We start from the raw sequence: 13,332 nt of genomic DNA on the forward strand, positions 1-13,332 counted from the left end.
TTCACAAGAGCAAATGCAGAGGGTTCACCACAAGGTGCAAACCATTCATAAGCCTCAAGAATACAAAGGCCAGATTAGACTTTGCCAAAAAACATCTAAAAAAAGCCAGTCCAGTTCTGGAACAGCATTCTTTGGACAGATGAAACTAAGATTAACCTGTGCCAGAATGATGGGAAGAAAAAAGTATGGAGAAGGCTTGGAACGGCTCATGATCCGAATCATACCACATCTTCTGTAAAACACGATGGAGGCAGTGTGATGGCATGGGCATGCATGGTTTCCAATGGCACTGGGTCACTTGTGTTTATTGATATTGTGACAGAGGACAGAAGCAGCTGGATGAATTCTGAAATGTTTAGGGATATACTGTCTGCTCAGATTCAGCCAAATTCAGCAAAGTTGATTGGACAGCGCTTTACAGTACAGATGGACAATGACCCAAAACATACTGCGAAAGCAACCCAGGAGTTTTTTAAGGCAAAGAAGTGGAATATTTGCAATGGCCGAGTCAATCACCTGATCTCAACCCGATCGAGCATGCATTTCACTTGCTGAAGACAAAACTAAAGGCAGAAAGACCCACAAACAAACAACAACTGAAGACAGCTGCAGTAAAGGCCTGGCAAAGCATCACAAAGGAGGGAACCCAGAATTTGGTGATGTCCATGGGTTCCAGACTTCAGGCAGTCGTTGCCTGCAAAGGATTCTCGACAAAGTATTAAAAATTAACATTTTATTTATGGTTGCAATTCCTAAATGTTTCATACAATATTTTTGTTCAACCCCTTGAATTAAAGCTGAAAGTCTGCACCTCAATTGCATCTCGATTGTTTCATTTCAAATCCATTGTGGTGGCGTACAGAGCCAACATTATGAAAATTGCGTCACTGTCCAAATATTTCCGGACCTAACTGTATGTAGTAGGACAGACAGGCAGCAGGACAGACAGACAGACAGACAGGTATCTCACCTGTCGTTGGGCCACATGGCCACGTGGTTGTAGAGGTAGTAGGACAGGTGGTTGGGGACCAGGTCCTTCCCAGACACTCGCGCGTCTACGGGGTACCAGTACTCAAACTCCCTCCTCAGCCTCTGGAGGTGCTCCTGGGGGATGTCCGTCTTGGGGAAGGGGGAGTTCTTAAAGAAGATGAAGTCCCACACCTCTCTGGTCATCTGCTCTGGCCTGGGGGTAGAGGGGGGAGGGAAGGGGGGAAGGGAGAGAGAGAGAGAGAGAGTGGGGGTGGGAGAGAGGGAGCGGGGGAGAGATAAAGAGAGAGAGGGAAGGAGAGAGAGAGAGAGAGAAAGAAATGGCTTGACCACTATATCCATGACCAAGCAACCATGGTCACACGAGTCTCAAACACAACACATCATGCTCTTAACAACACTCACTATGTATTGTGACATCAAACACATGACTTCAGATGCGATACATCTTGTTCTATCTATGATCTGGAGGTGTGCATGTCAGTCATCCCAGTGGTGAGGAGGCCCATGCTGGGTAACCAGGTGCGTACCTGATGCCCAGAGGGGAGGGTCCCTGGCCGTTCAGCTGCCCCCCCTGGAGGAAGTGGGCCACCGTGTAGTAGGCCATGTAGATGGTGGAGTCGGACAGGGACTCGATCAGCCACTGCTGGTCCCATGGCAACCGCGTTCCTATGGCAACAGACACAGTACAGAAGCGTACGCACACACGCACACGCAGATAGACACACACAGAAAAAGAGAGAACACACACACACACAGTACAGATGTACACACACACACACACACACACACACACACACACACACGTGCGCACACACACAGAGAGAGATAGAGAAAAAGAGAAAACACAATCAGTCACCCGCCACTGTGAACTAAGGGGAAAGCTTATCACATGATGGCTGTTGTTGGTGACCTGCTGAGTCCCAGCTCAGAGATCATCAGGCAGGTGTGTCTCTCCTGCTGCTGGGTGCATCCAGAACCAAAACAACCCTCTCTGCTTTATTCTGGGGCTTCTGGCTCCATCTAGTCCACACAAATCCACTCTCCTTTCTTGTGAACCGCAAGACGCTAATTCCACCCAAACAGTCTGAGTAGATAATGATTGTGTTTAGAGGACAGAACTGCAGAGAGGTGGGTTCAGACCAGGCAGCGTGTGAGAGGTTTGTTGAGGCAGTGTCGCCCTCTGGGGGCCGTGACACCTGCATCACTGTGACAGCTGGCCTCAGACCAGGAGCTCTTCACTGAACAACAGTCTTATTCTACATTCTAGTTACACATTCTTTTTTTTTCTTCTTTTTTTTACATTCTGTATTCTAATTCTACATTCTAAATGTTACATTCCAATTCTACATTCTGTGTTGTACATTCTAGAATCTAATTCTACATTCTGTAGAATGTAGAAATAGATTCCTTACCGAGGCCGTAGGTCCTGGAGCAGGCGTGCTCCTGCAGCCAGGCCAGAGTCGCCTCAAAGTTCTTTCTGGTCTCGTCACAGAACCTGCAGAGTCAATCACACACAGGAGAGACAGATTGGCATTCAGACAGGAGAGAGAGACAGATTGGCATTCAGACAGCAGAGAGAGACAGATTGGCATTCAGATAGGAGAGAGAGACAGATTGGCATTCAGACAGGAGAGAGAGACAGATTGGCATTCAGACAGGAGAGAGAGACAGATTGGAATTCAGACAGGCGAGAGAGAGACAGATTGGCATTCAGACAGGAGAGAGAGACAGATTGGCATTCAGACAGGAGAGAGAGACAGATTGGCATTAAGACAGGAGAGAGAGGCAGTCGTCTGAGTCCTGATAAATCGAAGGGCTTGGTCCTAAACCCATCCAGAGAAATCAAAACATTTCATCATGTACTAATCTAACTGGGACTGGAAAACTGCAGGAGTCAACTTCATAGGAAGTTACTGGAGGGTTTTTTCCACTCTAAACTTATGTCTAATGCTGGTAGAATGACTGAGAGGAGGTGGGGAGGCAGAGGACAGCTCCAACATAATGACAGAGGAGAGGTGGAGGAAGAGGAGGTGGAGGTGGAGGAGGTAGAGAGAGGAGGTGGAGGTAGAGAGAGGAGGTGGGGAGGCAGAGGACAGCTCCAACATAATGACAGGGGAGAGGTGGAGGAAGAGGAGGAGGAGGAAGAGGAGGTGGAGGTGGAGGAGGTGGGGAGATAGAGAGAGGAGGTGGAGGTAGAGGAGGTAGAGAGAGGAGGTGGAGGAGGTAGAGGTAGAGGAGGTGGAGGTAGAGGAGGTAGAGAGAGGAGGTGGAGGAGGTAGAGGTAGAGGAGGTGGAGGAGGGTGGAAGAGAACATCATAATAACTCACGTCTCCAGGGGCCTCAGGGCTTCCAGAGTCTGCTGCTTCCACTCCGTGTCTCCATAATCAAGATACCTGTCACACAGGAGAGAACAGCACAGGACTCACACCACAGGACTCACACCACAGGACTCACACCACAGGACTCACACCACAGGACTCACACCACAGGACTCACACCACCACAGGACTCACACCACCACAGGACTCACACCACCACAGGACTCACACCACCACAGGACTCACACCACCACACCACCACAGGACTCACACCACCACAGGACTCACACCACAGGACTCACACCACAGGACCACACCACCACAGGACTCACACCACAGGACCACACCACCACAGGACTCACACCACCACAGGACTCACACCACCACAGCACGAGAGAGAGAGAGAGAGAGAAAGAGAGAGAATGAGAGTAGTGCAGTGGTTGCTTGGATGGTACAGCTGGCTGTGGTGCTGCGGTGCTGTGGTGTGTACCATCCAAGCAACCACCGCACTCCAACAACGGGGGGGGGGGGGACACCTCAACACTTAGAAGACCACCGAATCCGACCATTAGCCACGACAGAGTGACTCTCTTTGACCCCCAATGGCATCGCTGTGGAAAGCGGAAGCGGTGCCGTGTTCCGCTGTGTTTTAGCGGTATCTTGACGTGAAAAAACGCAAGTCGGTTATGATCGTGCGATCCAGTGGCCACGCTGTGTCTGTACTCACCACTGGTCACACAACGCCACCACACACTCGTCTGCCGAGCGGGACATCACCTGCTTCTCTGGCTCCATGTAGACCAGGGCTTCACCCTGGAACATACAGGCCCACACAGGTTACAATAACACACAGACGCTTAGAGAGACAGACACACACGTCCCCCCACCCAGCCCTCAATGTCCCCCCCGCCCTGGAACATGGGCCCCCACACACACACACACACACGGGCCACACACACCAGCCCCCCCACCCAGCCCTCAATGTCCCCCCGCACTGGAACATGGGCCCCCCCACACACACACGGGCCACACACACACACACACACACACACACACACACACACACACACACACACACAGGCCACACACACACACAAAAGCCCCCCCACCCAGCCCACAATGTCCCCCCATCCTGGAACATGGGCCCCCCCACAGGTTACAACAACACAGAGGTTTGGACAAAAACAGCTGGTATGAAAATGAAGAGCCAACCTTCTCCACCATCATCTTCTGGATGGGCTTCTTGACGTCCTGGACCTTCTGTCCTTTGTATCCATCAACCAGCATGATCTGGGGGGAGAGAGAAAGAGACAATGAGAGAGAGTGAGAGAGAGAGAGAGAGAGAGAGAGAGAGAGAGAGAGAAGATACACAACAGTGCACTGTCAGAATCCTCAGACCTCATTTCCATTTATGGCATTTAGCAGACGCCTTTATCCAAAGCGACTTACAACAAATACATTTGAGGAAGGAAGTGAATCATCTATCCATCAGTCATCATAAGATAAAGTAATCTATGCTAGGACCAGGGGCTATTGGCAGTCACAATGCTAGAAGAAGGAAGATTTTTGCATCCACGTAGAGGCGGCGGTGCCAGGCGGCCAGCCGAGGTGGAAGAGTGGAGTGATCGGGCAGGGGTTTGGGGGCTGCTACCGGGAGCCAGTGAAGGGTGTGAAGGAGGGGGGTGATATGGGAGAATTTGGGAAGATTGAACACCAGACGGGTGGCAGCATTCTGGATGAGCTGCAGAGGCCTGATGGCGGAGGCGGGGAGCACGGACAAGAGTGCGTTGCAGTAGTCGGGGTTAGAAAGGCGGGCCACCCCCCGGAAGGTTCCGGCTGCCCCGGCTTCGATTCCTTCGTCCTCCCGAGGAACAATCTGACAGGTGTGAGCTGGCTGGGCCTGTCACAGGTGTGACAGGTGTGAGCTGGCTGGGCCATCGGAGGGTTTCTGGCATCAATGACTCCAGGTGCCTGGAGGAGACTCACCCCTTCATAGAAGCCCTTGAGGTACACCTTCTCCTTGGCCTCAGCCAGCTTCTCTCTGTCGTTCTGGCTCTGGACCTTCAGCTCGTCACAGACGGCGGGGGCAGACAGGTTCCCGTACCCTGGGATCTCGATGATGGGGACCTGGAGGAGGAGAGGAATACAATACTATTTTATTAGTCCATCTGTTACCACACAGACACACGCAGACACCAGGAGAGGAGACAGGTTATCTGAGGCCTGGGATCTCAATGATGGGCACCTGGAGGAGAATAGCAATACAATACAGCTTTATTAGTTACCACACACACACACACACGTTCCCTGAGACCTGGGATCTCAATGATGAGATCCTGGAGGTGAGAGGAGGCAGTGAGGATGAGGCAGGCAGGCAGGCACGCACACACAGAAACACACTACACACACACACTCTACACACACACACTATACACACACACACTATACACACACACTATACACACACCCCCGGGGCGGCAATGACAATATGAGGCACATATTGTGCGGTCTGGCGGCTGAGGAGAGCGAGGGTGTGAGAGAAAAGGGTTTTAATGGGTAATTTCTGCTTACCGGCTCAAAAGGCAACACCATCTTATCTTCAATTCCATATTTCTCTCTCAGGGGCTTTAGAAGAAATTAAAATTATAAATTACTTCATCTGTCAAAAGGCAGAAAATAATTGAAATAAGATAATAAAATATTGATTAACGGCATGATGCATAAAGGCATTTATCGGGTCAACTATGCAAAGATGAGTACACTGATGAGGACCGGCCATTACACCAAGACAGGGAGGGGGGGGGGGTCAGACAGGGGGGGGGGTTCAGACAGGGGGAGGGTCAGACAGGGAGGGGGGGGGGGGTTGGGGAGGGGAGGGTCAGGGAGGGGGGGGTCAGGGAGGGAGGGGGTCAGGGAGGGAGGGGGGGGGTCAGGAAGGGGAGGGTCAGGGAGGGAGGGGGGGGGGGTCAGGGAGGGGAGGGTCAGACAGGGAGAGGGTCAGACAGGGAGAGGGTCAGACAGGTGGGACCAACATAGGGCACAGCGTCACCTGTTTCTTCTTCAGGTCCCTGAGGGCCGCGATGTCATCGGGGGCGTCAGACGGAACACTGGTGACAACTCCAGTTCCTAGAGGTCACAAACAGGGCCAACGTCACTCCACAAACAACAACAACAAACAACAAATGCCCCCCGTTTCCCCCGGGAGAATGTCATTTTTTTCTCCGCTTGTTTTCTCTAGCTGACATGAGACAGAGACGTCTTGCATCCTGACATTTCAATTAGACTATTCCGACGCCGCTTGCTGTAGACCCCTGCAGCAACAGCCAGACCGAAAATAATTCATTGTAATGACTCAGTCCTGCCCAAACGAGAGGCGACCCACGTGACACTCACTGTGTGTGGTACACAGCACCCCCCCCCCCCCCAACCCCCCACCCCCAGGGCCTGACATCAGTAACCCAGGGGAGGCCGGCGGAGGAGGAGGCAGAAAATCGGAGGACGGGGGGGGCCTGTGTTTCATACCGTTCCTCATTCCGTTCCATGCTTTCACCATGAGCAGCCCCCTGTCCTCCGATTTTCTGCCTCCTCTCCGCCTCCGCCCCCACCTCCCCCACCCCCCCACACTACCATGGTTCCTGTCGGTTACAGTCATCTGTATTCCGTTTCAGCGACCGTGCTCTATGCTGACTTCTGCCTGCCTGACTTTAACTCTTCAGAGGAGGGGGGGGGGGAGGCCCCCAGCGCTGTGTCCAACAGAGAGAGGTGTTATTTGGAGCATTTCAAGGACTTCATTCCCAACCGTACCTTTGTCCTCTTTGATGGTGAGCATGGGCAGGGCGTAGATGGTCGGGTAGGACGTCAGGGGGGCGCTCAGGGCACAGCCGAGGATATCCTACAGACGGGATGTTTGTTACGTGTGTGTGTGTTGTGTTTTAGACTCATATTCAAAAATAATGTGTGTGTGTCCAGACTCATATTCAGAAATAATGTGTGTGCGCGTGTGTGTGTGTGTGTGTGTGAGAGAGAGAGAGAGGGGGGGCGAACACTAACACTCATATATAAATACATTGTGTGTGTGTGTGTGTGTGTGTGTGTGTGTGTGTGTGTGTGTGTGTGTGTGGTCAGTCGTGAACACACCTGTCCCAACAGCTCCATGACCAGGGGGATCTTCCCGTTGTCTGTGGTGAAGCCCTGGTAGGACATGTTCCTGGCCGACCTCCTGGTGGAGATGAAGACGTCTCCGCTGATCGTCTGGAAGGCGATGTACTTCATGTCCGGTCTCACCCAGCAGTTAGTCTGGCCAAACATGGTCTCTGGCCTCATGGTCGCCGCCACCAGGAAGACGTTCTTGCCTTTAAGGCCACTACAAATAAGAAAATATTAAAATTCAATTCAATTCAAATTCACATAAAGTGGTAGTCTTTCCTAAAGTGACAACTCGTTGCTACTGTGCTTCTAGATATAATAAATGTTCATTTGAATATAATAATAATAATAATAATAATATATGCCATTTAGCTGACGCTTTTTTCCAAAGCGACGTACATTGCAGTGAGTGCACACATTTTTCAGTAAATATGGTCCCAGTGGGCCCATCGTTTTATCCATAATGGAACTACTATGAATGTAAGAAATAAAATGTATCGGATTTACCAGTTATAAAAGTGTTTTGCTAACAGAAAACATTTAGTGATATTCTCCTACACACAGTGCGGGAGTACCTTAGTTTAGTCGGGTAGGGTTCAACCACCTTCATCTTAATCAGGGTGTACTCCTGTGGCCCGACTCCCTAAAAGGCAAGTAAGAAAGGCATGTTATAGATCTGTAGTCACATATGAACACTGATCCTAGTACAAAATCATGATGCACTGCACACTGATTCTAGTCCTAAATCATGATGTACTGCACACTGATCCTAGTCCTAAATCATGATACACACTGATCTTAGTCCTAAATCATGATGCACTGCACACTGATCCTAGTCCTAAATCATGATACACACTGATCTTAGTCCTAAATCATGATGTACTGCACACTGATCCTAGTCCTAAATCATGATACACACTGATCTTAGTCCTAAATCATGATGTACTGCACACTGATCCTAGTCCTAAATCATGATACACACTGATCCTAGTCCTAAATCATGATGTACTGCACACTGATCTTAGTCCTAAATCATGATGTACTGCACACTGATCCTAGTCCTAAATCATGATACACACTGATCTTAGTCCTAAATCATGATGTACTGCACACTGATCATAGTCCTAAATCATGATACACACTGATCTTAGTCCTAAATCATGATGCACTGCACACTGATCCTAGTCCTAAATCATGATACACACTGATCCTAGTCCTAAATCATGATACACACTGATCTTAGTCCTAAATCATGATACACACTGATCTTAGTCCTAAATCATGATGCCCTGCGGGCAGGAAACCTCACCTCTCCAGTCTGTCTGTCGTGGTCCATACAGGGCTGTCCGTCTTTAGGAGAGTAGATGGTGTACCTGCAGACAGGCAGGGGACATGAGACCCAGGCTACAGAGGACATGAGACCCAGGCTACAGAGGACATGAGACCCAGGCTACAGGAGATATGAGACCCAGGCTACAGAGGACATGAGACCCAGGCTACAGAGGACATGAGACCCAGGCTACAGAGGACATGAGACCCAGGCTACAGAGGACCTGCAGACAGGCAGGGGACATGAGACCCAGGCTACAGAGGACATGAGACCCAGGCTACAGGGGACATGAGACCCAGGCTACAGAGGACATGAGACCCAGGCTACAGAAGACATGAGACCCAGGCTACAGGAGATGAGACCCAGGCTACAGGAGACCCAGGCTACAGAGGACATGAGACCCAGGCTACAGAGGACATGAGACCCAGGCTACAGAGGACATGAGACCCAGGCTACAGAGGACATGAGACCCAGGCTACAGGAGACCCAGACTACAGGAGACCCAGGCTACAGAGGACATGAGACCCAGGCTACAGAGGACATGAGACCCAGGCTACAGGAGATCCAGGCTACATGAGACCCAGACTACAGGAGATATGAGACCCAGACTACAGGAGATGAGACCCAGACTACAGGAGATATGAGACCCAGACTACAGGAGATATGAGACCCAGGCTACAGGAGATATGAGACAGCCAGGGAATATAAGACACCGGCTACAGGGGATACCGTTGTCAGCTTCCACAACATTCGGACGTAAAAATAAAAATAAAAAGCAAACAAAGGCATGACACGTTGTGTTGAAGCATTTCATTGTGCGCTGCGGGCCGTACTTGACCTTCTCGTAGACTTTCCAGGCCGGCATCGAGACGGGCACTTGACTTTACACGGGAAAAGGGATACAGCGGGGCAGAACCGTAATAGCCCTGAAATTACACCTTCTACAACTGCTTACCTTTTCCCAAAAGCGATTTTCTTCCTCTCTTTCAAGGTGATGAACTGCCACCTGACAAACGAGTCGTAGAAGGGGTTGACGTCGGTCGTGATGAACGAACGGCGCCAGTCCACCTGCAATGCGGCGTCATGATCATGTTTTAGAAAGAGCGCGGCTGGAAGACATTTACATTTACGGCATTTAGCAGACGCCTTTATCCAAAGCGACTTACTTAAACAAATGTATTTGTTGTAAGTGAATCATCTATCCATCAGTCATCATAAGATAAAGTAATCAATGCTCAGACCAGGGGCCATTGGCAGTCACAAGGCTAGAAGATTTTTTTTTAATTTTTTTTTTTATTATTAACAGGAGAAAACTTGTAGTGGGGGTGAAGAGGTCCATGGGTTGGGGTTAGGGTCAGGAAGAGCACCAGGGGAGGCTGGAGGAGGCTGGCGGAGGTCGAAGTCGGAGGACGAGGGGCTCATTGTGATGCATGGAATGGAATGAGGAATGGTATTAAACACATACTCAATAAAATTCCTCACCATTCCTCATTCCATGCATTACAATGAGCCCGTCCTCCGATTTCTACCTCCACTGAACAGCACATGAAATATAATTTTTCCTGTAAATCTTCACCCAACAAATGGTACGAGAGGGACATTGAGGGGTGCAGTGTAACAAAAAGGACCCGTTTCGGAGAATGGAATGTTACAGAACCTTGAGATAGAAATATACATGTATTGTGTAGATGAGAGCAGGTGTGAATGTCTGTCATGTAGAATGGGGGGGGGGGAATAAAGTAAGAAATAAGCAAGAAATAAAGAAGAGAGTCCAGTTTACTGGTTTTGGTCATTGTCCATCACCTTGACACCCATCTTCTTCAGGTCCTTGATGGCCAGGGGAGGGAAGTACTCCAGCCAGTGTTCTGCGTTGGCAAACGGCACAATCTCCTGGTCATTCAGCCCCAGAGATTTCATAATTTCCCACTGGAACTTGGCCCCACCGGCCTTTGCCACTGCTTTGCTCTGAGGGACACACACGCACACGCACGCACACACACACACACAATTACCATACAATTCTAAATGGTGATAGTTCATTGAATAAGTTTGATAAAGTTGCACTTATGATGCTGCTGATTTTGGGTCAGTCTTGAGTTTACCGCTAAATGTTGACGATGAGAATTGTTGTGGCGTTAATCTGATCCTAGATCAGCGCCTGGAGGCAACCTCACCCCGGAGCCACTGAATTAACTATCTTGTATGTATGAGAGTTAACAATATCTCTCTCCATATATGGATAGAGAAAATAGCCAACTGATATTTCAATCATTCACCTTTTTTCCCTTGGCTTTGTCTTTGATTATGATCTCATCTTCAAACGAGGGCTTCACCTCCTCCTCTTCCTCCTCTCCGTCAGGGAACTGGGGTGGGTTCCCATAGACCTCCATCTCTCTCCTCAGCTTGTCTGCACAGGCCTGGGGCGCAAGAGCAGGAGACAACATTCAACTGTCCGCTTGTGTTTGTTTACATTTGAAAGCAAGAAATACTGCTTGTACCAGACAAATAAGCTTTGATTACTCTTGGTTTATATACATTCAAGATACGCTGACTCATTTAGCAGCTGGAAAATATATTATTATTCTGGAAAATATGTCTGCTTCAAGTTACTAAATAACCAGGATATGGACCTAAAATGTATAATATGCCAATTAGCTGACGCTTTTATCCAAAGCGACTTACATTGCAGTGAGTGCATACATTTTAGTATATATGGTCCCAGCAGGAATCAAACCCACAACCTCAGCGTTGTTAGCGGCATGCAGAGCCACATCCAACTGAGCCACAGAGGACCACGTGTCTTGGTGTATCGACTGAAGTGAAAGTATAATGATGTATTTGTTTGCGTTTCCTCATTCTCAGCATGAGAGACAGAGTAACTCCTCACCTTGATTGGCATTCCTGTACAATGCAACCCGAATGGAAACAGGCATTGCTTCCCTTTCAAGCGCTGGAAACCCACAGCAAACTGCAAGGACATTCAGAGAGACAACATGTATAAGCAAGGTGTAATATCCTTTCATTTACATTTATGGCATTTAGCAGACGCCTTTATATAAAGCGATTTACAACAAATACATTTGTTTAAGTAAGTGAATCATTTATCCATCAGTCATCATAAGAAAAAGTAATCTATGGTAGGACCAGGGGCTATTGGCAGTCACAATGCTAGAAGAAGGAAGAATAACCTTTTTTTACAGGAGAGAAATTTGTACAGGGGGGTAGTGGGAATGAAGAGGTCTTTAGGAGGGACAGTTAAGATGTAGCCTGAAGAGATGGGTCTTCAATCTACGGCAGAAGATTGGTAGTGACTCTGCAGTCATGACAGCAGTGGGAAGCTCGGTCCACCAACGGGGCGTCAGGACAGTGAAAAGCCGTGACCGAGTGGCGCGGCCGCTGCATCCACATAGAGGCGGCGGTGCCAGACGGCCAGCCGAGGTGGAAGAGCGGAGTGATCGGGCAGGGGTTTGGGGGCTGACCATTGCTTACAATGGTCACATCAACATATCCATCTTGAACGTTGCCAGATAACTTAATAAGCACAACACAGGTCATATCTATGTAGAACCTTACCTCGCACTTGGACAGACAGAAAGTGTGACCGAGGTGCAGCCTTCCGTTCATGTAAGGGTAGGGGAAGGTGACAAAGTACTTGTTTTTGCTGCAAAGGACAGAATGCATGGTACATTAGAACGGTTGAAAAACGAACAGCGGACATAACAGCTAAGGTAGAGCTGATAGAATGATCTCCCCCTTAGATCCTAAGCCCCAAACTCCTATGCACTTGCGGAGTGACAGGTGTGTCAGCAATACGGCAACAGATCCACCGAGCCTCGTCATAGGCTTGGTCGCATTAAAGCCACATTGTTTACACCTGTCAAATCCCCTCCGATGTCCACAAGTGCATAGGGAGTAGGAGATGGGGGGGCTTAGGAATTGGGTCTTACTTTGCGCTTCCCCCAATGGTGGTGGGTGCATCACACTCAAACGTCTTTTCCTTGTCCCATTTCTGTTGGATTTCTTCCTCTATCTTTCTGAGGAAGTCCAGCTTTGCTGTACCCTTTCGCTCCTGCAAATATTTACAAGTTTTAAACTAAAGTCAGGATAATAATCAACATGATACAATATGAAAGTTATTGACTTGCTACTTCAGCGTCAGCATTCCCCAGTAGCTAACTCTGCTGCTGCTGAATGCCATACAAGTCACTTTTGCTAGCGGTGCTAGCTGAAAGAGTAGCAATGAAAACCTGCCTAATATCAAACTGAAACATATCAAAGATCGAGAGGCATTCACAAGCCGAGCGGATAGTCACGACTTACCGTCATTTTGGTTCTACTGATGGGCTTATACGATGTAATATACTGGCCACAGTAGAAACTGTTGAAAACCTGTCAAAGGATCCACGCCGCTTCGGCACTTGGCTGATGACATCGACAGCAAAGGAAAAGCTCGTGCGAAACGCATTGTTTTCTGGGAAATGTAGTTTCTCCATAATAACACTTTACTTTTCCAAAAAAGTGATACAGAGAGAGAGCCACTGTCAGTGA

General features: G+C 49.0%; 1 protein-coding gene across 1 annotated transcript in view; it reads right to left on the bottom strand.

The window, feature by feature from the left end:
- The window catches only part of lars1b (leucyl-tRNA synthetase 1b), a 30,225-nt gene extending 17,013 nt beyond the window's left edge, over positions 1-13,212 (bottom strand). The window contains exons 1-20 of the mRNA XM_083687750.1: positions 13,105-13,212; positions 12,732-12,853; positions 12,358-12,445; positions 11,672-11,752; positions 11,061-11,201; positions 10,588-10,749; positions 9,740-9,852; positions 8,764-8,827; positions 8,030-8,097; positions 7,446-7,671; positions 7,113-7,200; positions 6,358-6,434; positions 5,880-5,933; positions 5,295-5,435; positions 4,521-4,598; positions 4,036-4,121; positions 3,318-3,383; positions 2,403-2,485; positions 1,518-1,656; positions 971-1,183 (exon numbers count right to left, since the gene is read on the bottom strand). Coding sequence (XP_083543876.1) covers positions 971-1,183; positions 1,518-1,656; positions 2,403-2,485; positions 3,318-3,383; positions 4,036-4,121; positions 4,521-4,598; positions 5,295-5,435; positions 5,880-5,933; positions 6,358-6,434; positions 7,113-7,200; positions 7,446-7,671; positions 8,030-8,097; positions 8,764-8,827; positions 9,740-9,852; positions 10,588-10,749; positions 11,061-11,201; positions 11,672-11,752; positions 12,358-12,445; positions 12,732-12,853; positions 13,105-13,110 — 2,096 coding nt within the window. The 5' untranslated portion in view covers positions 13,111-13,212. The remainder of the gene's footprint in view (positions 1-970; positions 1,184-1,517; positions 1,657-2,402; positions 2,486-3,317; positions 3,384-4,035; positions 4,122-4,520; positions 4,599-5,294; positions 5,436-5,879; positions 5,934-6,357; positions 6,435-7,112; positions 7,201-7,445; positions 7,672-8,029; positions 8,098-8,763; positions 8,828-9,739; positions 9,853-10,587; positions 10,750-11,060; positions 11,202-11,671; positions 11,753-12,357; positions 12,446-12,731; positions 12,854-13,104) is intronic.
- Between the last annotated feature and the right edge of the window lie 120 nt (positions 13,213-13,332).

The sequence above is a fragment of the Argentina silus genome, assembly GCF_951799395.1.
Source record: "Argentina silus genome assembly, chromosome: 2".
Taxonomy (NCBI): Eukaryota; Metazoa; Chordata; class Actinopteri; order Argentiniformes; family Argentinidae; genus Argentina; species Argentina silus.